Raw genomic sequence first — 23,062 nt, forward strand, 5'->3', positions numbered from 1 at the left:
GCTAATCTGAGAATATGTTGCTAAAAGCCTTGTACAGTTATCTCTTGCATCAAATAATACATTTTATTTATTTATTTATTTATGAAGCTTGTAGAGCGCACAGCTACCTCCGACGGAGGTGTCCCGGCGCTAAGATTACATGATTGTCCCCAAGAAGAGAAACCAGAATCATATCTCACAGAGGGACTAGGAAAAAGCGAGGATCTGACCGAGCCAAGTCCTACCGCTTAGTGAACAACCAAGTCTTGAGTTTGCGGCGAAAGGCTGGCTCAGATTCGCAAAACCTGAGGTCAAGGGAGAGGCTGTTCCAGAGCTTGGCGGCAGTGATGGTGAAAGATCTGCCGCCAGTCCGAGAAAGCTTGAATGTAGGAACTGTCAGCAGACGAAGGTTGTTGGATCTGAGATGTCTAACTGAAACAGAGATTTTGAGACATTTTCTCAGATATAGCGGGCCAATTCCATGAATAGCCCGAAATGTCAGGGTCAGAATTTTGAAGTCGATGCGTCGTAAAATGGGGAGCCAGTGAAGCTCTTCTCGGTAGGCTCTGACTGAAGTGCGGGCAGGGATGTTACCAATGAGCCGGGCCGCCGCGTTTTGAACTATTTGCAGGCGGTCAATGAGGTAAAGGGGGGCACCTGCATATAGACTGTTAGCATAGTCTAGATGGGTGGTGATGAGAGCATGGACCACGGTTTTACGTGAAGATTGAGGGAGGAAGGGGAGGATTTTCCTGATCATACGTAATTTGGAGAAACAAGCCCCAACCACTTTGTTGACTTGAGCACTTCCAGACAAGGAGTTGTCAAAGGTGAAGCCAAGGTTACGAGCTGCCTGCACGGGAGTGGGAGGGGGATTCAAGATGGTAGGCCACCAAAGGATTGCAGGGGGGGGGCGGGGGGGATTTCTTGCTGAAAAAAAGGACCTCCGTTTTGTCGGTGTTAAGGGCAAGATGATTGGTTGACATCCAGGTGCAGATGTTACCAAGGCAGTTTCTAAAGTTGGAAAAGAGGGAGTCAGAATGGTCTCGAAAGGAAAAGATAAGCTGAGTATCGTCAGCATAGGAGACCACCCTGACACCCCAGGACTCAACTACCTTGGCCTGAGGAGCCACATAAGCATTAAACAATAGAGGGCTCAACGCGGAGCCCTGGGGTACTCCGCACAGAAGGGGTTTGTCCTCGGATTCAAAAGGGTGCATGGTAACCCTTTGAGAACGACTAGACAGGAAAGAAGTGATCCAGGCCAGCACTGTCCCACCGACCCCTAGCTGTTGTAAACGGGTGGTAAGTATTTTATGGGAGACAGTATCAAAAGCAGCGGATAGGTCGAGGAGGACCAGCATGGCCTCCTCGCCCCTATCCACTGATTCCCTGATGATTTCAGAGACTTCAAGCAGCGCCGTCTCAGTGCTATAGCCGGATCTAAAGCCTACACGTTAGGGGACATAATGTCCCCATACGTGTAGGCTGTCCTCTCTTTTCCTTGCCACAAGAACTGCAGCACAGTTCGATAGTCCAACTATATCATTTTCATTTCTTGATTAATTCCTGACTGAGCAGTCTGAATTCTATTCCACGCTGTAGATTTGTTGCCAATCCATTCTGAAAGAGGATGAACTGGCTGTCACTTTACAAAATAGTGTTCGCCTTCTTGGATTGTGACATAGTTTACTCTAAGTCTAGTCGAACAATTTTGTCCTCTTTGTCCCAGGCCAAGCTCCTTGGAAAGTGTCCCTACTTTGCGCACACTTCCTATAACAACCTTGAAGTCCGTCCTTACCTTCAGCAAAACCCAAATAATTTCAGAGAGACTGGTTTATAGATTATCCCTGTGTAGCTCCCTTAACAATGCACATGTGTATGCGGTTCCTCTGATCAATTTTTCCTTGTCACATTTCACCAACAGGAATTTTACCTGTGTTTCGAAGTGCACCATAGTGGAGTGCATTAGTTGCTCAGAGCCTCTCTGGACTCCAGTTGGTCTCTGTTGCTTACACACTGATTTTGGGCTTCCATATCAAACTGTATATCTGCAACGTCCCTGTGCAAATCCATGTTAGGGGGTGTGGGGACAGTCCACTGTCCAGTGACTTTACAAACACTAATTTGAGTTCTACCGCAGCAGGCCCATTGGCCCTCTACTGTAACGGCCGCTACTGCCTTGTCGAACATTTTCTGAGACCGTTTAATTGGCAACTGTAATTATGCACATATTTTACAATAGTGCCGTTCTTGCCCGATTTGCTGTGTTTCGGCATGAGGTGAATTCCACTACCTACTTGGCTTCTTTCACCAAGTAGGAGAAATACACAATTGTGTATGAATCCTCTTCACTTATCGTTCACTTAACTTCCATACTGTGAGCGCACGAGTATAGTACGTAATGTTTATGGCTTGACAACCCAACTCCCACAGAATGCTCTCAGTCTCCTTACAACCAATTTAATCCGATCAAAGCAGCATGTCCACTCATGAAGGCACCCAACCAGTACTTTTCCACAAACACATTTGTATTAGTTATTAAGCACACGTCCACAGAAGCAGCTTGTCATTGAGAGCACATCACTCTAGGCCTCCTCTGCCTCAAATCATTCTGTAACTAAATGTATGTGCCCTCCTAAAAGGGGGCACTCCATTATGAGAATCTGGTCACGCCCTCAAACAGGGTCTGCTCATCAGTGGGCTGTATCCCCAAGGTTTGTTTTTTACTCCCACTCTTCACGGCAGCTCTGCCACCTCATCAACCCCTTTCCGAATGGCCACGACCATTGTGATCGGAGCCCAAGGCATGCTGTTCTTCAAAAACACATCTGGCCATTTTGGGGAGCAGAGATGTGGCTTCATCAACTTTGCTTCCCAAGGTAACTCCTGGGTGAAATTAGGGGGCCCTCGATTGCCAGGAGCACGAGCGCTGTTCTTACTGCAATACTGTATTGAATTGTGAAACTCACTCACTAGGGGACCTGAGCAGGAGGGCGGGAAGGGAGGGGGTGAGAGACGAATGGTTAGCGAAATGTACGAACCATCAGTTACAGTTTGTTGTATAATGCAAGAGGTGGTTTTCTTCACTGAAATGCTAATACAAATTATACTTAAAAAAAAGAAAAACATTGCTTCCCATAGGAAAGGATCCCTGCCGTCCCTTTCTCTTCAGATCACCGGCGCTCGTCAGGCACGAAGCACAGATGGTATTTCACTTGGCAACAATCAAGACTGCAAGAGCCACTCAAGCAAAACAACAAGCCCCTCAGTATCCAACAACAACCCGCAGCTCATTCCGTCTGTCAGCGTTTCACGAAGGGTATGCCGAGCAGTAAGGCACAAAGCAGCACGAGAAAACTACTGGCAGACCACCATTTTGGGTGAAGGTCCCCCAAAGTGCCCTTTTTCAAATCATCAAAGGGTTGGTTCATTAATGCCTCAGACAAACATGCATGTATTGAGAACTCGGCTGCTTAAGAAGTTTAATGCAGACTAGGTGTCCTTGTTCAACTATAAAACTCTTTCCCCTATTTCTAACCTATCCTACCTAGCTTTTGCTCTCACGACAATGGCGAACACATAATTTACTACCTTCCCGAAACTACACGAATTTGATGCACGAGTGCCAAGTTGCTCACTGATCCTCATAGCAGCTTTCAACAATGTCAACCACAGAACACTACCGGATAATCTCTCAACCATATCATGTATAAATAATAAGCAGACTGTTAGGAAATGGGGAGTATTATATGGTGTAGTACTGCAACCTCATGGTGTAATACACTTACCAACCCCATTTAGGACCCTTGGACTTCGTCTGTGAAACCCTCAGCTCAATCCTGGGTAGCTGTGGAACTGGGCAGCAAAGCTTCCAGGGAACAAGTGCATTTAGACGGCATCAAAACAATTGAAGAAGAAATCGACAATACTCAAGAAATACGACACCAATTTATAAAAATAGGTTCTAATTGTAGAAGAATTTAGACACTATAACAAAAAAAATCCGCTAAAGGGTTCTGAAGATAGAGATTTTATAAGCAATAATAAATCACCACAATTTTATTCACCTGCGAACAACCATTGGCAAAGTCAATGAATTGGACACTTTGAAACGTTTTAAAAGAAAATGTATGTAAATTATGGTAGGATTAAAGTACTTGGGGTGACCAACTCTGGCAGGGAGCAGGTCAGCAAGATCCTCAAGAACAGTTACCTACAGAAGGGAGGCAGCCCACCAGCAGTTCCAGGCACTTAATCTGCATACAAATGGATTCCTCTGGAGTAGTCCTGAAGCAAGGAATGAAGGATGCTGGAGATGCCCCATGGTCGACGAAGCCTTAATACAGGGATTCCTCGGTCCACGAAGACGGTGAGGGGGTCTTGGTTGCTGGGTCGACATTCCAAAAAGTCCTCTCTGTTCTGGCCGAACTCCAGTTGCCCCTGGACTACTAGTCGCTCATTGTCAAGGTCATGAGTCCATAACTCGTCTTCTGAGGGTGCCAACAAGTCTGCAACAGCTCTCCCAGGTTCAGCAAACTTGGGTGCAACTCTGTGCATCAGGTCTTGGTCCTCCGTACTGCATGGCGGCGGTGGAAGCAGCTTAAAGACTTTGGGTTACCAACTTGCCCCAACATGCTTCCTCAGTTGTTGTGTCCCTGTGCTGCGAACAGGAGGCCAGTCAGCTGGTCCTTGGAGTTCTGTTGGCTTGACTGAGCTCAGGAGACAACTTCTCCTTGAGCAGGACATGGCAGGCACAGTCCTTCTCTTCCAAGCCACCAGGTGCAGTCCTCATAGGTACAAAGCGGTACAAAAGGGGGTGGTGATGGACGGAGCATCCGAACCAATCAAACACTCACACCCAGTCAACAGATCTGGGTTTAATCCATCACCGTTCTTTAGCCCACTCTGCCACCCCAGTTCAGACATGGCCATATGCAAATCAGTCACACCCTGTGCCTCATGGGAACAGTCCAGCCCGAACTGCCAAGCCATGCCTTCCCTGGACCGGAAACAAGCTATCGAGGACCGGTTTCTGGCATTTCAGCCGTCTTCAGCCCGGCTTGCTTGAATCCAGTGGCAAAGTGGGCAAGGGACTCACGTCTGAGCATACCCTGCCAACTTATTGCGAACAAAGCGGTACAAAAGGGGGTGGTGATGGACGGAGCATCCGAACCAATCAATCACTCGCACCCAGTCAACAGATCTGGGTTTAATCCATCACTGTTCTTTAGCCCACTCTGCCACCCCAGTTCAGACATGGCTATATGCAAATCAGTCTGACCCTGTGCCTCATGGGAACAGTCCAGCCCGAACTGCCAAGCCATGCCTTCCCTGGACCGGAAATAAGCTTCCGAGGACCGGTTTCGGATTCATAATCAGCCAGGCTATCTTGAATCCAGTGGAATCAAAAAAACGATGGATTTGGGCCCAGATCTTTGGAAAGGGGTGAATGTGTGACATTGATCCACATTCGGCCCATCACCTGTTTTGTTTGCAATACCGCCATAAGTGCGCTGGGGATGCTCAGACGTGGGTCCCAGGCACTCCACACCACTGGAGTCAAGCTAGCCGGGCTGATGAGAGGTGTTACCTCGAAACCGGTCAGGTCCTCGGATGCTTGATTCCGTTCTGGGATGGACATGGCTTTTGTAGTTCGGACTGTTGAATAAGTGTTAGGGAATGTTGCTGTAGTTTGCGTGCCACTAAAGGAAGTAGTGGGAGAGGAGGAAAAGCGTACGCAAATTTTCCGGACCAGTTCATCCATATCGCATTGCCTTTGGACAGTGGGTGTGGATATCTGGCGGCGAAGTTTGGGCATTTTGCGTTTTCGTGGGTGGCGAAGAGGTCTATCTGAGGTTGTCCCCACAGTTGAAAGAACGGTTGAAGAACTTGCGGATGAAGTTCCCACTCGTGGATCTGCTGTGTCTGTTGACTTAGCAGATCTGCCTTGGTGTTTTGTACCCCTGGAACATGTTGGGATAAGAGGTAGATCTTTAGTGGTATAGCCCATATCCATATCTGCTGCGCTAACAGAGAGCTGCAGAGAGTGTGTCCCCCCCTTGGTTTATGTAATACATTGCTGTCATATTGTCTGTGCGGAATAAGACAGCTTTGCCTGACACTTGCTTTTGGAATGCTTTCAGGACTAGAAATACAGCTAGTAACTCCAAGTGGTTGATGTGGAGTAACCTTTGTTGTGGTGTCCACCTGCCTTGCATGGTGTGATGCAGTAGGTGATCTCCCTAGCCGGAGAGCGATGTGTCCGCTGTTTTGACTATTTGAGGAACTGGCTCTAGAAACAGTTGGCCATTTGAAAGATTTTTGGTGTTCCACCATTGCAGAGAACAAGGAGTCCAACTGTCTACCAACACTAGGTCTGTTAATTGACCGTGAGCCTGGTTCCATTGTCGTGCTAAGCACTCTTGAAGTGGACGCACTTGTAGTCTTGCATGAGGTACTATGAATATGCAAGATGCCATCATTCCTATGAGTTGCATGAACACTCGAGCTGGAAGCGAGTGTTGCAGTTTGAATTTGGTTAGGAGAGTTTCTACACTTGTTATCCTGGCTGGAGAGGGATACGCTAGTGTTAATTGGGTGTTTATTGTAGCGCCCAGATATTGTTGTACATGTGACGGTTACAGATGTGACTTGGTGTGATTTACTGTGAATCCCAGGTCGTGGAGCAGAAGTGAGTGTGTTGTACACACTGGCTGTATGAGCTGGCTTTTATGAGCCAGTCGTGTAGATATGGGAAGACGTGAATATGCTGTCTTCTTAAGTGTGCTGCAACTGCTGCTAGGCATTTCGTAAACACCCTTGGTGCTGTTGTGACTCCGAATGGGAGAACTTTGAATTGGAAGTGCTGACCGTCTAGTACAAATATGAGATATTTTCTGTGCGCTGTGTGGATAGGAATGTGGAAGTAGGCGTCCTTGAGATCCAGAGTGACCAGGAATTCGTCTTGTAAAAGGAGCGGAAGGACCTGTTGGAGTGTGACCATATGAAAGTGGTCTGATGCATTGGAACTATTTCTATTGCATTTTTCTGCAGGAGGGATAGAACCTCCTGCCTGAGCAGTATCAGATGTTCTTGTGACATTGGACGCTGTCTGGGTGGTATGTTTGGGGGGGTAGATGTTAGTTCGAGACAGTAACCTGACTGAATTATTTGTAGCACCCACCTGTCTGATGTGATGTTTTCCCAGACTGGTAGGTATTGTTGTAGTCTTCCCCGACAGGAGTGGAATGAGGCGGGAGAATGGGAGGTAAGTCATTGGGCGGGGTGGAGGCAGAGCGGGAGTTGTTGTTCTTACTTCTGCCTTATTGTTGTTACCTCTGTAACCACCCCTTAGGTAGCCCCTACTGAAGGCGGATTGTGAAGGGGCTTTATAAGAGATAGAGTTGTGTCTGAAGAGAATCCCCTGGTGGCGCCTCTGTAAGATGAGCGGCAAAATGACCGTTAGGGAGCCTGCGACTGCAAGGCTCCCATAGATTTGGCTGTATCTGTATCCTTTTTCATCTTTTCAAGGGATACATCTATATTAGATCCGAATAAGTGTTGCTCATCAAAGGGCTGGTTAAGTATAGCACTTTGGACTTCAGGTTTGAATCCTGAAATGCGTAGCCATGCGTGACTACGCAAAAAAACACTGGTATTAACTGCTCTGGAGGCAGTGTCTGCTGCATCTAGTGCACAACGAACAGAGGCGTTTGTAATATTTTTCCCTTCTTGGATAAGCTCATTTGCTCTGTCTTTATATCTATCAGGGAGGTATTGCATTAATGATTCTAATTCATCGTAATGTGCCCCGTCATATCTTGCCAATAATGCTTGTGTATTGGCAATACGCCACATGTTTGCTGCTTGAGACGCAGTTCCTTTCCCTGATGCGTCAAGGAGCTTATACTCTTTATCTGGTGGGGGAGCTTCACCTGATGTTTGTGAATTTGCTCATTTGCGTGCATTGGAAACCACAAGCGAGTCTAGTGGCACTGGGCCTTTAATATATGCTGGGTCTGAAGGGGCAGCTTTATATTTCTTCTCTATTCGTGGGTTAATGACCCGAGTTCTAACTGGGTCTTTGAAGACTTCAGGAGCATGCTTAATCACTCCTTTAAGCATGGGTAAAATGGATGAGGACCTTTGTGCATTATCAAAGGTATCCATTAGGAAGTCTTCATCTACAGGGTCTGTATGCATGTCTACCCCATGATACTGCGCAGCTCTGTATATCAACAGATTGAAACCAATAGTGTCTTCTGGTGGGGAAGGCCTAGAGGGGTATATGTCGTCCTGAGGGACATTTGGGACGTCTGGGGTGTTATAATCATCCCACAGGTCAGGTGAGCCTCGAGGAATAGATGGATCATTTGGACTACCCCCTATATCATCCGAGCTATCATCCCTGTTGTCATCATCTGGTATGATAGAGGATGTAGGGGAATGTGTTGGTAGGGGAACAGGTGGTGATGGCATAGGTGGAGGAGAAGGGCAAGGAACTCTTAGAGGAGAGGTAGCCATGTCCTTTTTTGGATGAGGAGCCGGTGCCGGTGTATTCAGTGGTCATTTTTTTTAGGCTAAAGTTACTTGACCAGTGATTGGATCTTTAACCAGAGTCTTTTGTGCAGGGTCTGGGTGAAATAAGTCCTCTGCAGGAGGCCGATCTTTTGGTGCGGAGGGAGGTTTCGGCACCAAAGTGGCTTCTTTTGTTTTTTTTGCAATGTCTTTAACAGGAGAAGCAGGAGTCTTTTTCGGCTCCGATGGTTTTTTGGACTCCGATGATTTTATCGGTTCCGGTGCATTTTTCGGATCCAATGTTTTTTTCGGTTCCGGTGGTCTATTTTGAATCCGAAGCATGTTTGCTTGGTTCCGACCTGGGTTTCGGTGCCGAGGGACTAGCGGTATGCTTCGGCGCCGAAGGTGTGGATGTTGGTGCTGTCTTTTTCGATGCCGGTAGGTGTGCGCCGGCACCGTGGGGAGGCTGACTCGAGCCCGAGTCGCCGGAAGGCTTCACTAGCTTCTTAGCCGGGCCCGAAGGTGGAGCAGTAGAAGCAGTGTGTCGGTGTGCACCAGAGGGCAAGGGCGTGACCGGAGCCTTCTTTGGATGTGTCGAGGAGGGGTCGAGGTCGACGGTCTTACTTACGACCAGCTGTGCTGGAGTGATATCCTCGACTTCAGAATCTTTTGCCTTGGAGTTGCTGTCGACGCCATGTTGTTCTGAGATGTCAACGCCCTCTTCGAAGATGTCGTCTGGAATCGGAGCTGAATATCGAGCCATCGTTCTCCTAGCTCGTCGGTCCCGGATCGTGTTCTTGGAGCGGAAATTGGAACAAGCGGAACAGTCTCTGGCCTCGTGCTCCGGGGAGAGGCAAAGGTTACACACTTCATGAAGGTCGGTGTGGGGAAACTTCGACCCACATTGAGGACACTTTTTAAATGGCTTCCTTTCCATGAGCTGGAGTCGAGGCCTAGTTAGGCCAGAAGGTCGTCGTCGACAACCGGAATTGAAACGTTCGATGTTGAAGAGTAGCATCCACTGGAAAAGCGTTCTAAACTAATTTCTGGAATCTGGTGAGGATTGCGTGCTGAAGGAAATCGGTTCCAACACGGAGCGCTGGAAACACATCCGAGCCCGGTGGTGGAAAAAAACAATCTGAAGATGGAGCCGATGCCCATGTGCAGTATGATCCAAGGGAGGAGTCACCTATCCTGTGACTTCCAAAGACTTTTCCATAACAAAAACAAACTGCAAACATCCGGGTCCAACACTAGGTGGCCATCTATGCACAGTGTGTAATCTGAAGCTCATATGCCTAGAACATATTGTTTCCAAAAGATATTCAAAGAAACAAACAAAAAGAAAATACTATATTAATGTAATGTACCCATTTACAACTTAAAGTACATAAACCAGAAACATCAGATTCACGTAACAGTGTGTCTCTTAAAAGCGAATCTTCTGGCAGCTAACAGTTTGTAAACAAATCAGATGCATTGGGTATTAGGAGATAATTTGCAGGGGGGGCGCAAAATTTCGACTGCCTAGTGGCCTCCACAGGGTTTAATACGGCACTACAATTACTAGGGACTTACAGGCAAGTTAGCCATTTCCAATTGGGTATAGTCAATTCGACAAACATTTTAGGTTCAGACCACTGGCAAAGAGTTCTTAATAACAAGCCTCAGTGCACTCAGTCAAAAAAACAGCAGCATCAGTCAAACAACTTTAGGGTGACCATTCAAAAAGAGGGATTTCCTTACACAGAGGCATCAAACACTTCATCTCCCTCCTTTTTAATGAGTCTTAGTAGGTAAAACTTACCTCCTCCTATTTCCACAAATATGCCACGTTACATTGCATGCTTTTTTAACGCTTGCCATTACAACAAGCGCGTTGTAACAACACATGCTATTACAAAACAAATTGGAACAACAACTTACTCTAGGGGGGCGCTGGATGTTGGAATCGTATAATTTAATATTCCAACTCCAGTCTGTGCAACAGTAGGGAAGGTGTTGGATTTTAAATCCAACACCCTTCTGACCCTTAGAGAAAGTTGTTCGATGTTTACCATTTCCACAGACATTATCTGTGGATACAAACAAGGCCAACTATTACTGATGTTTAATACCCACAAGGTACCCTGTAAACATATCTTGGGCAGTTTCAACGTCCATGTATCCAATGCCCATAATCACATCAGAGTAGCCAAAGTACCAAAGGATCATCCTCAAATAATGTACTGACTGAAATTCATCAAAAGCTAGACGACTGCCTGAAATTCATCAAAAGCTAGATGCACTGTACTGTTATGTTAAAACATTGTGGTATTACTCCTAAACCCGGCAATCCCCCTTACTTTCACATGGCTGGGTAAACTCAATGGACCTTTGGCCTTCTCATTATCAAAAAGTTTAGATGGGTAAACGTCACAAAAACATTGTTCTTTCACCATTGCTTTATCAATACATTTGGTCTCTACTGCTCTCGCTTTGTAGCACTGACTTCAGTCTTGCAGTGGTAATCTCAAGTATTGTCTACAGAAATGTGTTCTATAGAAGCTTCCCTGCTGACATAAGGGTTATAGTTTTGCAGGTACAGAACCACGGGTCTGCATTATTTTGGCCTGATATGCCCAGACGTGGGTTCCGTGCTTACTACACCACTGGATTCAAGCTAGCCTGGCTGATGAAGGCTGATGCCCTAAAACCAGTCCCAGGATGCTTGTTTCTGGTCCAGGGAGTACCTGGCATGGCAGTTCGGGCTGGACTGTTCCCACAGGGAACAGGGTCAAGACTGATTTGCATATGGCCGGATCCAAACTGGGGTGATGTGGTGAGCAAAAGAATGATGGATTAAACCCAGATCCTTGTGACTGGGAGTGAATGTTTGCATTGTCCAGCCTTCGGTCCATCAATTGTTTCTTTTGCATATGTCGCCGTAAGTGGGAAGGGTATGCCAAGACATGGGTCCCATGCTCACTACACCACTGGATTCAAGCAAGCCTGGCTGATGAAGGCTGGTGCCCTGAAACTGGTCACAGGTTGCTTGTTTCCGGTCCAGGAAGGACCTTGCGTGGCAGTTCGGGCTGGACTGTTCCCACAAGGAACAGGGTCAAGACTCATTTGCATAATGCTGGGTCCAAACTGGGGTGGCGTGGTGAGCAAAAGAATGATGGATTAAACCCAGATCCTTGTGACTGGGGGTGAATTTTTGCATTTTCAAGCATTCAGTCCATCAATTGTTTCTTTTGCTTATTTTGCCCTGCAGCTTAACAGATTGCCCCCGTACTGTTAGTTCAGTGGTTCCAAAGGAAGTAATAGGTTGGAATGAAGGTTCAAAGTGCTTCTACTTTGTATTAGTAGCATATGACAGACTGCGGCAAGTTAGGTATTCTATTCTATGATGCACTTATATAGCGCGCATGGCTATCCTCAGGCACCCGAGCGCTGATAGTGCGGCACTACTGGTTAAGAGAGGGTTAGAGGCGTCTGGTTTGGAAGAGCCAAATATTTAAAACTTTTCACAACAAAAGTTCAATTTTGGCTGATCAAGAGACAGCAGAAGGCCATTCCATAGTTTGGACGCATTGTAGGCAAAAAAGCTCACTCCAGATTTTGTCAATCTGATCCTAGGAACTATGGCTAGATGGGTCATGGAGGAGCATGAAATTCTTTTGGGAATGTACGGAGCTACTTAAGTATGGGAGATCATGGGCCCTTTATCGAGGAGTGCCGGGTGGGCGATGCAAAGTGATTTTGAACTTGATCCTCTCCGCCAGGCGGGTTGATGTCTAGTTAGTTTGCACTGCAGCCGGGCAGCGGAGTTCTGAATCAGCTGCAATTTACTTATTATGGACTTTGGGGAACCCAAGTATAAACAGTTGCTGCAGTCTAGGCAAGAAAGAATAATAGCCTGGACCATCAGCCTCTGCGCGATGGGAGGAAGGAGGGGTAGAATTTTTTGAAGCATCCTTAGTAGGCTGAAACATATGGCTGAGAGGTTTACTGATTGGGTGTTAAAGTTCAGAGTTTTGTCCAGCAACATTCCAAGGCTCTTAATAGCAGTTTTCAGGGTGGGAGTGGGGCCTAGACAGTGTAGGGGAACCCTTTACAGATCCAGAGGGTGGAGAGGTCCTTTCTCAATTGAAAGGAATTCGGGAGATATGTCCTCCCTAATTAATTACCTACGGGTCGAGTTTGCGCTATATAAAACTAAAACAATGAAAAAATAGACATCAAACTTATAAGTATCCCTCCTAGTATGTCAGCTGTGATCCATTCTAGAAAGAGAGAAAACAGAAGAAAAGAAGGGGGAGGAGTGGAAGAGGGGGTGTTGTCTCCACAATGGCTCTGAGCTATTCAGTGCAGGGAAGGTAAAAAAGCCTTTTCTTTAAATAATCCTCACACACTCTAATTGTGTCATGCTTCATCATCGGGTTCACCCTGATTCCTAAACGCTCAACCATCTTCCAGGAAGCTCTTACAGAGAAAAGACCAGGGGGATTAACTAGAGAATAAAAGTCCATCAACTTCTCCAAGGTATCTCTTTATTAATGGCGTAGTCCGGGAAGGTTAAAAATATATAGTAGTTGTGGGGGTTTAGGATTAGCCTAAACAACCAGGCAATTTCAAATTAAATGAAGGCGGCAAGTTGTTACCTAGCAACATGAGCACAGCTTTTCCTCCATTCAATTTAAGGCAGGTGCTGTTCATCCAGCCTGCTACAGCCTCTAGGCAGGAGCCTAGTGCAAAGGAGGGGGAATTCTGGCTTTGGGTGAGAGAAAAGACTAGTTGAGTATCATCTGTGTAATTGCCAATCCAAATTCGGTAGTTGGGATACGCACTCCTTAAGTGATCTAGTGTATTCAAAAATTAAAGAAGATTTCTTGCACTCATTTACACGCTTTTGAATTTTTATTGAACATCTGGCACCGAGTGCTCTGGGGAGACCCTTTTCTCGAGAGAACAGTGCGTCAAACAATATCATCTGTGTAAGACACTATCGATATCCCAAATGGATGAACGATCTCTGCAAGAGGCCTCTTATAAACATTAAATGGAGTAGGGCTCAAAGACGAGCCCGGAGGTAGTCTGCATTCTAAAAGGAAAATCTCTGACGTACAAGCTCCGTCAAAGACCTGGAAGGAAATGCTTTCAAGTAAGGACCTTAGCCAAGATAAGTTTAGTCCTGAGAACCCACTTTCTGTAATCTTTCCGCTGGGATGTTGTGGTAGACCTGTTTTTCCAAGGTTTTACGTATCGCAGGTACATCGGTCAATAGTTGCCTGGGTCAAGGGGGTCCAAATAAGGTTTCTTTAATAATGCTTTGACCATTACCTGCTTCCAGGATACCGGGACCGTTCCCACCATCAGGGATAGGTTAGCCATTTCCAACAAGGTATGCATTTTTCCTAGAAACTAATAGCATACAATTAATGAAGTTATGTTATATGAACTTGTAGAGCGCAGATTTCACTCCGAGGAGCATCATGGCGCTGTGCGAATCCCTAAAGGACACAACTACTAGAACTGGGAGATTCAGATAAGTGATCTTCATTGAGAGTCAGGGGAAGTAAAGATCCAGGTTTTCTGAGCTTTTCTGAAGAGGGTCTATGATTGAATGAACCGTATATGGGTGGGGAGAAGGCTCCAGGCTTTGGTTGCAAGTACTGCAATAGATTCCCCACCCTTCCCCACCCTTTGTGATGCAACTGAAAATAGGGGGCTTCAAGAGATTTGCGTTGGACTATCTGAGTGTGCGGTGTGTCACATAGCGAGTGAACCTGGCACGGAGATAGTGAGGGCCTAAAGAATTTAGAGCTCTGAAAGTAATTATCAGGATCTTAAAAAGGACTCTTTTATGGAATGGCAGCCAATGAAGTGCTTCAAGTGCAACTGATGCGGATTAGCTTCTAGGCAATTTTAATACTAGTCGAGCAGCTGCATGTTGCACCATCTGTAATGATAAATATGATCACTAAAGTAATAAATTATATCACAAAAGGTGCGCATTACCAGTTCACATTTTCAAAAGGTCCAAAGACTTTAACTTGTGTCTCCTTCTCTATAGACATCTTATATTGCACAATTAGATTCATTTCCATGGACGATAAAATCATGTGAGCTGTTTAATGATAAAAATCAATATTGTGCTGCCCGATGGCCAGACACTTTTAGGTTGAATTCATTAAAATATCTTTTTTATTTGTAAATTGTTCTCACCTTCAAATAAAAACAATAACAAAAATATATGACATACCCTCCTTCTTCTGTTTGCTTGTGAACATAAGCCAATATGTCTGCTGCTCTTCCAGTTCCCTCACAAACTACCACTGGCACTGGCGGACTTTCCTGAAGATATTCTAACACAGTGAGGATAACATTTGGACCACCTTCGAATACAAGTGCCACCACAGGAACACCTTGGCCAATTCCTTGAAAAACGATTAAAAAAAATTTGCAAAAATATTAGAAATACATTTTGAGGGAAAACGGTGCAGTCTGCTCGCGAAATAAGAAACTGAACAAATAATGAACAATAAAAATTAAGATGAAAATACAATCTATATTGCAAACGGCTTCCACATTTGCAGTAAATGGGATATTTTTTGCACAAGACTTGCAAACATATAATAAGATAGTGGCATGTCAACAGCATGTATAGATACAACATTTGTGTAAACCCATACAGTTTTATACCAAATACGAAAGAGAGCTGAATTTCTAACTCACAATCAAGTTCTAAGACACTACACCACAAAAAATTTCCAGACAAGCACAGACAGTGTGTTTCCCACAGTAAGCATACCCACATATTTTTTTTCTTTTTAACTTGCACCTCCCATCTGCAGAGTTGTTTTGTTCCAATTCGGAGAGAAGGGGCGCTTCTTCTACGATGTACACAGGAGTAGGTAATGAACCAGATTTGAAGCTCTCAAATAATATCCCTACGTCTTTGGTCCTTTCTAGGTCCAGCGTACGAGATAGAGCAGCTGTAAAAGACAAACTGTCTGTGTACCAAAAACACATGGGGGCTTGCAGCCCGCTTATTCTTCACAATTGGTTGGTTATACCGCCATTCTTTCTTGGTTCCCATTTGTGTCCCAGCTAGCCAGTCTTATTTGTCCTACCATGGAGCATCTCCTCTTTACAGTCTTTTCTGATTGACTGTCTTTTGTAATTCCACTGCTAGCTTTTCAAGCACTACTTTTATTTTCATCACTATATACTATGCTTTTAGTACACAAGAGTTGATGCGTTTTCCAGTTGTCTCCCTCCAGTAATCCAATTCCTCTATACTCTGTGCTGAGATCAATGTAAGAGGACTGAGCTCTTTTTGAATCCAAACATTGGAGTCTTGCCTCTTCCTTAAAAGGATGAGGTGGAATGAGGAATGTCAGCAACGTGATGTTTTGGCAGATGTAGAAATAGGTCACCATCTTCAGAATGAAGGAGGCATGAGTCCAAAGAACTGTCAATAGAACAAGAGAGGACACCCTGCCTTTTGGTATGAGGGCCCTAACACGAGGGTCCCATATTGATATAGAAAGGGGTGATTAGCCTGGGAGTTAGCACAGCGCACTACACACACAAGGTCAACCAGAACAACTCAACAAAGTATATTCAAAATATATTATTTTATTTTCTTTAGATATATTTTTTTCATTTTTAGAATAAAGATATCAAAAACATATAAAAATAGAGCAGTACTTTCAATCTACATGATACAGTGGGAACATAATAAGGACAAAACCTGATATGGGAACAATAGGACAAACAAAGGAAAATTATGCCACATTCAACCCTGCCCAGTACCAGCCATGCTTCAGACACACTATCTTATATACATTCTCTCACTCTAATTTATACCCTATCATACAGCTTTCATTCTCCCATTCATTTTTCAGTCCTGGCGTATGCAACACATAGATGACCAATATGTTGCAAAGATCGGGGTGTTCTTCCAGGCAGGTGACTTTAATACGGGTCCTGATGTGGTTAGGACAAAAAACCGTATTCCTGGAAATACAAGCCGACGCGCGTTTCGGTGACAAGCCAATGAGGCCACACCTTCGTCAGGGCTAGAGGCAGTACACTGGGCGAAACATATGTATAAAATCTGTATATTATTCTGTTGCGATGGATCATAGGTATCAGAAGTAGTGTGCTTTACTTGGAGGCTAGAGCTTCTGTTTTTCCTTTTACTGACGTTCAAAGCTATGATCTCTTTGGGTCACTTCATCCAGACAAATGGCGGGGATAAATACGGGATTAGGACGTTACAACATTTCTTTTACTTGCTCCCTAGATGGATCACTATTCAAATGGCGTTCTCCCCAACTACCAGATCAGGCGGTGGTGGCTTAGCAGGTTCGGTATTCAAAGATCGGGAGAGCCTGCGCGCACTTCTATATTGTACTCTTCACTATCGGGCGTGACTGTTGACTCGAGTTCCTTCAACGTGGGCGCACGTCATTTTAAGTGGGGTTCCGCCGACTCCTCCACTCGGCCTATCGTAGAGGAAGACGATGGGTAGTCGTGAGTCCTTCAGAGTGAGGATCGTCTTTTTTCAGTGGGGTTCCGTCGACTAAGCCTGTCGACCAAGAACGGGAGACAGGATTGGTTCCACTACGATAGGCCGAGTGGAGGAGTCGGCGGAACCCCACTTAAAATGACGTGCGCCCACGTTGAGGATTTATATTTGGAGTCCTCAAATTATGGTGATTTGTACTGTTACCAGCATTTTGGCAATCACTTTCTACATAAGACTAGCTTATTCAGAAGCATGGTTAATTTCACGCAATGGGAACATTGTCCCACACCAGTGGAAGGCAGCTCCAAAACGTTCATGAAAAAGCTTTCCTATTTTTCTGATTTCCATCAATCCAACCCTGATGCATTTTATTTTAAATTGACTGAAGAGTCATTTTCCAAGGTTAGACTTACCCACACCAAATTACTTTATTCGAAGTCCTTTATTGACCAGTTGGCTGTTGGGGGCTATGAACTGTAGAGAGATACTATTGATCTTAAATCTGTTTGGGGTTCTAAAAGTTGGCAAGTGCAAGGCACAGAGGCTTTTCATCGTGCATGTCTCATCCCAAATCATATGTTGATTCTGAATGATAATATTTCACAAACAGCATGCTTTGGTTTGGCTACTTCTAAATAATTAAATGCTCCCTCTTTTCCTGATTTGGGTGAATACCCCCCATTGGAATAATTTTACCAGTACACCCCTGAGTGAAATTCAGGCACTGTTTATTAATTCCTCCTTTAATATTTCCAGCATTAATCCCGAAGGATTCCTGCCAACACCTCTTTCTAGGTCTGACCCCTGGCTACACGGCAGTTAGAGTTGATCCCCGTTTCCAGACTCACCATTCAGTCAACACCTGTTCTGTAGGCAAGTTGTGCCAGAGTTGGCTCAGACATTAATCCTTAGCGCCAGTTAAGTCGCATTTGTCTCAGCTCTTGGACACTGTTTTGTGAAAGGCACTGCAGGTGGCAGATCAAAAAGATGGATATATGCTGCTTACAATGAAGTTTGGAAACTATCTCAAATTGAAGCTGCTTCTAGGCTTAGAGCTATAGATCAAGCTTATTTAGAAAAAGGGCTAGCTGTAGTAGACAAAAGCAGTAACATCCTTTCTTCCCGAATTTACACTTTAGATAATATTGTGTCCCCTGTGGTTGACATTGTACAAGAAGATGTTGCAGTGTTATATCATGGGCAAAATCAATTGCGTTCTGTTATGCAGTTTGCCTGGACTTTGCAAACACTTAAGAATGGTTGCGTTCCATAGGATTACATGAACACAAGCATTGAAACAGCAATTTATGTCAATGAAAGATGCCCCGTTTTCCTTGTTGCATATTGAGAAATTAGAACCATTGCCTTTTTCAGTAGCAGATGCAAATTTGGGTGTTTGGCTTATCCACGGGTTAATAACATTACCATTCTCTCTTTTCAAATTCGAGAATTGCATGAAACACTATGCTGTAGGCAGGTTTGAGCCACTGGTTGGTGGGGCGTTCCTACATTAAGTTTGGAACCTCCCATTCACTTACAGATGTTTGGGGGATGGTAAAGAAGTGTTTTTGAATGGCGAAGATTGTGTCTCTACACCAGATCATTCAATAACATGCAGAAATCTTCAGTTGCACGGCTCTTGCAATGTGCTTGCACCAAATTTAGCGCGTGTTTAGAAAGGCACCGCGGTCCCGGCCATTACACATAAATTCACACTGCTTGCTAATGACAGTTATTTATTATTAAACAATGAAGAGTGTTGTGGGTTGCACGCCGGTATTGCTTACATTGTTACAGTTTCCCAGCGTGTTACTTGTTGCAAGAATGTGTTCCCTCCTCCACATGGCAGGCTTGATTCTGCCATCTGGCCCTCGATTCCGACCTTGAAAGCAGAGTTCAACAAGATGAGCAGAATAAGAGCTCTTTTGTCCCAGCACGTTGCAAATACTCGTACAGAAGTGAATGCTTTATTAAATACGGACCTGCCCTTGCACTTCGGTGCTTTGATCCACACAATCTTGAATGCCTCGTCGACTACTAGCTTGGCTCATTTTTTTTTTAAAGTAGTATGCTCTGGCCTTGTTACCTCGTTTCAGTCTATATTCGGTGTGATCCCTTCATTTTTTCATTCGATTTTTTCGAGTGTCTTTGGAGGTTTCCCCTTGTTCCTGGCTTTGGGCGCCGACATTCTGCTTTTATTTTGTTTATTGCAAAATGGATGCACAGTATGTGCCCCTCGATGTTCAGTCCCGGCTGCTCCACCTGCGTGACCGGTGCTAGAATACTATGGAGCGCTGCCTTTGGCGACTGAGTGTAGCATAAGGTTTACCCTTCCGGTTCTCTTTCTTCACTTACGTGCAGCCTGTTTTTCATTGCCTGGATTGTGAATTCGAATGGGCCCTGGATTTGGGTCTCTGCAACACGGTGTCTCCTGATCTGGATTTTGTTCTACTAATGAGCCCCTTAGTTGCTCATGAAATAGACTGTTCTGGTACCGGGATTATGGCCTGCGCAGCGGCACATGGGGTTCTAGGCAATTAGAACATTTGGACTTCGGCCAATGACTATGATGCTAGAGGCTCCGGGAATTGAGGAGCATGTATGTTCTTTCCCCTTGCTTTATTGGACAGCAGAAAAGGTCATGGATGAAAACAACGACTTCTTGATGGAAGCAGTTGCAACATTTGGTGCTTACACGTTGTTAGACTGAAGTATTACTTATTTTTTTACTTCAGACACGTGCTAGACTCGTGAATATTTTTTGATTTTGTCTTGCTTTTTCATTACATAGCTGAGAGGTTATCCTACACCATAGCCACATGTGTTTTGTATTTACTGATTTTGAAATATTTTGGTTTTTCACTCCTACAATTCATATTCAGCAAACTTTCTGAACTTTGTTCTGCCTTCCTCGAACTTGCACTCTGCGATCTATCAGGTTTGCCCTGAGTGCTGTGTGTTCCCCGAACATGGGGGTTGTAGTATAGTTTATGGGCCTCTTTCTGCGTGCATGTTAAGTTAGCAGGCGTATTCAAATTTTAAACGCCATTTTTCCTTTTTGCTGCTTTTGCACACAACACTGCTTGGCTGTTTTTGCTGAGTTCGCTTTCACAAAGGTCTATACATGAGAAAAGGTTTGTTTTTCGACATCTCTAGACATACATCGTGTCCCCAGTCTGTACAGTGGGTGCTAAGCCGCCTAGATTATCATAACGTGCAAGCTTGCCTGTTTATCGGCGTGTCCGTGTAACACATTCTAGACACAACAATCTGGCAGCTGCAAGCCGAGTAGGATTCTGGCGCCTTTATCATAGCACACTTGCCAGAATTGAACACACTTGGAAGATTCCAGGCAGGCAGAGAGACTAACCGGTCCCAATGTAATTTACACTTACTACGTTTTAGAATACATAGTTCCTAGATAGGGAGGGTGCTTTAAAAAGGTGCTTTTTATCACCAGTTTGCACTATCATTGTAATACGATTCCTCCTTTTGTATTTTATGGAATTGTCACTATGCTGTCCATATTATTATTATCCATATGTATGCTGATGTTGATTAAAATACTGCGCTTGAGATCACGTCATTAAAATAAACATTTTAACCTTACCGTGTCTCTATTTTACTCCTGTTGTGGACTGGTATGAGCGTATAACAAAAGAGTGTTCTCACTTCCCATCATTCCGGAGATGGTCCTAAATCGCATGTTCTAGGTTGTCTAATCATTGGTTTCTTTGCTATAGGACGAAGAGCTAATGTGACACTGATTGCTAGTCTGGTAGGGGATTTTGGGTACTAAGGTGAGTTTTGGCACACCCTAATTCACTGATGTCCTAAGTCTCTGTGCACAGTTCTGTGTTTGCGCAGAATCCCTGTTACACTCTCTCTATGTGTACAATCAGCTGCGTATTTTCAGCGCAAGATAGTTTCAAACCCACAGTTCCTGATGATTGAGGCCAGTGGGGCAACATATAGATTAAATAATGTGGGACTCAATATAGAGCCCTGCTGTACCCCCTTGTGCACTGCAGCTGGAAATGACACGTGTGACCCTAATTGGACAGATTGGGTTCTATCAGAGAGATAACTCTGAAACCATTTAAGGGCTGAGCCTCCGACACCAATCTCACACAGCCTGTTTAGCAGAATACTGTGTGAGATGGTGTCGAAAGCTGCCGACAGGTCCAGCAGCACCAACATAGCTAGCTGGAGAGTCCCCGTCGAGTGACGTCCTGATGGTATCCATGACTTCGAGCTAGGCGGCTTCCATGCTACGAGATGAAATGAAACCTGACCAAGAGGGGTCCAGTATCTTATTCTCTTCTAAATAATTAGAGAGGTGTCGATTTATTATTGTTTCCATGATTTTGGACCAAAATGGGATAAGAGAAATAGGTCTATAGTAGAGCGCGTCTGTAGGGTCTGCTAGTGCCTTTTTCAGCAGAGGTTTAACTTGGGATACTTTCCAATTACAAGGAAAGATAGCTGTAGCTAAGGAGCTATTACATATGTCTGCCAAATTATCTGCCAGGATAGGGGCAAGCTCATTTATAGATATCATTGTGGTCCTTAAAGTTCAGTATTTTGACAGTAATTGGTCACAACTCAGTAAAGGAGTTGGATGCAGGTTAACCCTCATCCAGCAACCATGTGGAAAAAATTTTCAGCAGGAATGTTGTTTCAAAGCCAATGTTCAATAAACTGCTTGGCCTTGGTTCCTTCTGCACCCTCTAGGAACTATATGAATCTTATATTGTTTCATCAGGGTCAGCCTCTGCATCTTCCACAAGGTCTTCTAGGGTCTTTAATGTTAGGGTCTTGCATGTATCCTCAATATTTGAACTCAATGACCATCTACTCCACTCTGGAAGTCTTGGAGCAGCAAGACATTCAGACCCACCTCACCATTCTTTGTCTCATGTGCCAACTGGGAAGTCTAAATCGCTTTGAGGAGGATGCCATGGAATTCCTTGGGCTAATCGTAGAGTAAGCCTGAGCCTGTGCAGGACAGGCTGCAGGAGGGGTGGGGCGGAAGGGGGCTGTACGGAGTCAGCTGATGCCACACAGGTAATAAAACCTTTCGTGAACTTGTCAAATTTCCTTGAATGGATAAATGGTTGGCAAAGAGTGTTGTACAAACAGGAATGCTCAGGTGAAGATGTAAGGGGGCCAACATACTCCATTTAAATTTTGCCATAATCTAAAGAGGGGAAGGTGGCCAGTGAGGAGAGTCTCCTACTGTATGCAACTAGAACAGCTTTATCTAAGATTCAGAATGAGCCAGTTGGGGATATTACAGTTGAGTGAGGTTTAAAGACCTGGGCTTCTTTCATGGCAAGATGCTGCATGGAATATGATGAGTGATATTTAGGCCTTATCACCGCCAAGCGGCTAATCACCAAGCGTTGGAAACACGTGGATCCACCGCAACTCCGACATTGGTACACCTCTTTTCATAACTGGGCGACGGCGGAGGAGGTGACTTTACACAGAGAGGAAACAGCAGGCCTGAGGGCCATGCCTATAGCGCATCTGTGGGGAGACATCCTGCGGACTTTCCGCCAGGCATCCACTGACCAGGACGGTGTCCAACCACCGCCCGCTCCTGCTGGTCCTCACACGACAGTAACGCCATAGAAGTGGAGGACCGGAATGTAAGATGCAACAGAACTGGGGAGGGGAACTGGTGGACTGCATCCACAACATGACTGCTGACCCTTCAATGCTGACACCCCAAGCTGAAAGGCCCCCCCCCCACCCCCCCAGATGTGCCGCCTGGCGAAACCACCGCACCCGGCCCCCTACCCCGAGGTGAACTGCCCTCCCTGACTGTTAATCAACCTATACGAACCCGCCCACACCGTAACACACAGACACAACACTCACGCTTACACCATGCCAGACATGTCTTGATAGCGTACCCCCCTCGTTCTAATCCCTTCCTCCTCTTAAGCTCCATTACTATTTCCCCCTTCTTTTTTTGACTTACTTGTTCTCCAGCATGGAAGGGAGCCTCACCCAAGTCTCCTATGTTGTCCCTCC

The 23,062-nt window shown here is 45.1% G+C and overlaps 1 protein-coding gene across 1 annotated transcript in view; it reads right to left on the reverse strand.

The window, feature by feature from the left end:
* Nucleotides 1-23,062, reverse strand: part of LOC147733678 (transient receptor potential cation channel subfamily M member 7-like) — a 1,990,815-nt gene that overhangs the window by 1,513,733 nt on the left and 454,020 nt on the right. The window contains exon 8 of the mRNA XM_086958252.1: nucleotides 14,747-14,921. Within this exon, the coding sequence (XP_086814378.1) occupies nucleotides 14,747-14,921 (175 nt within the window). The remainder of the gene's footprint in view (nucleotides 1-14,746; nucleotides 14,922-23,062) is intronic.

The sequence above is a fragment of the Lissotriton vulgaris genome, chromosome 2_1 (assembly GCF_964263255.1).
Source record: "Lissotriton vulgaris chromosome 2_1, aLisVul1.2, whole genome shotgun sequence".
NCBI lineage: Eukaryota > Metazoa > Chordata > Amphibia > Caudata > Salamandridae > Lissotriton > Lissotriton vulgaris.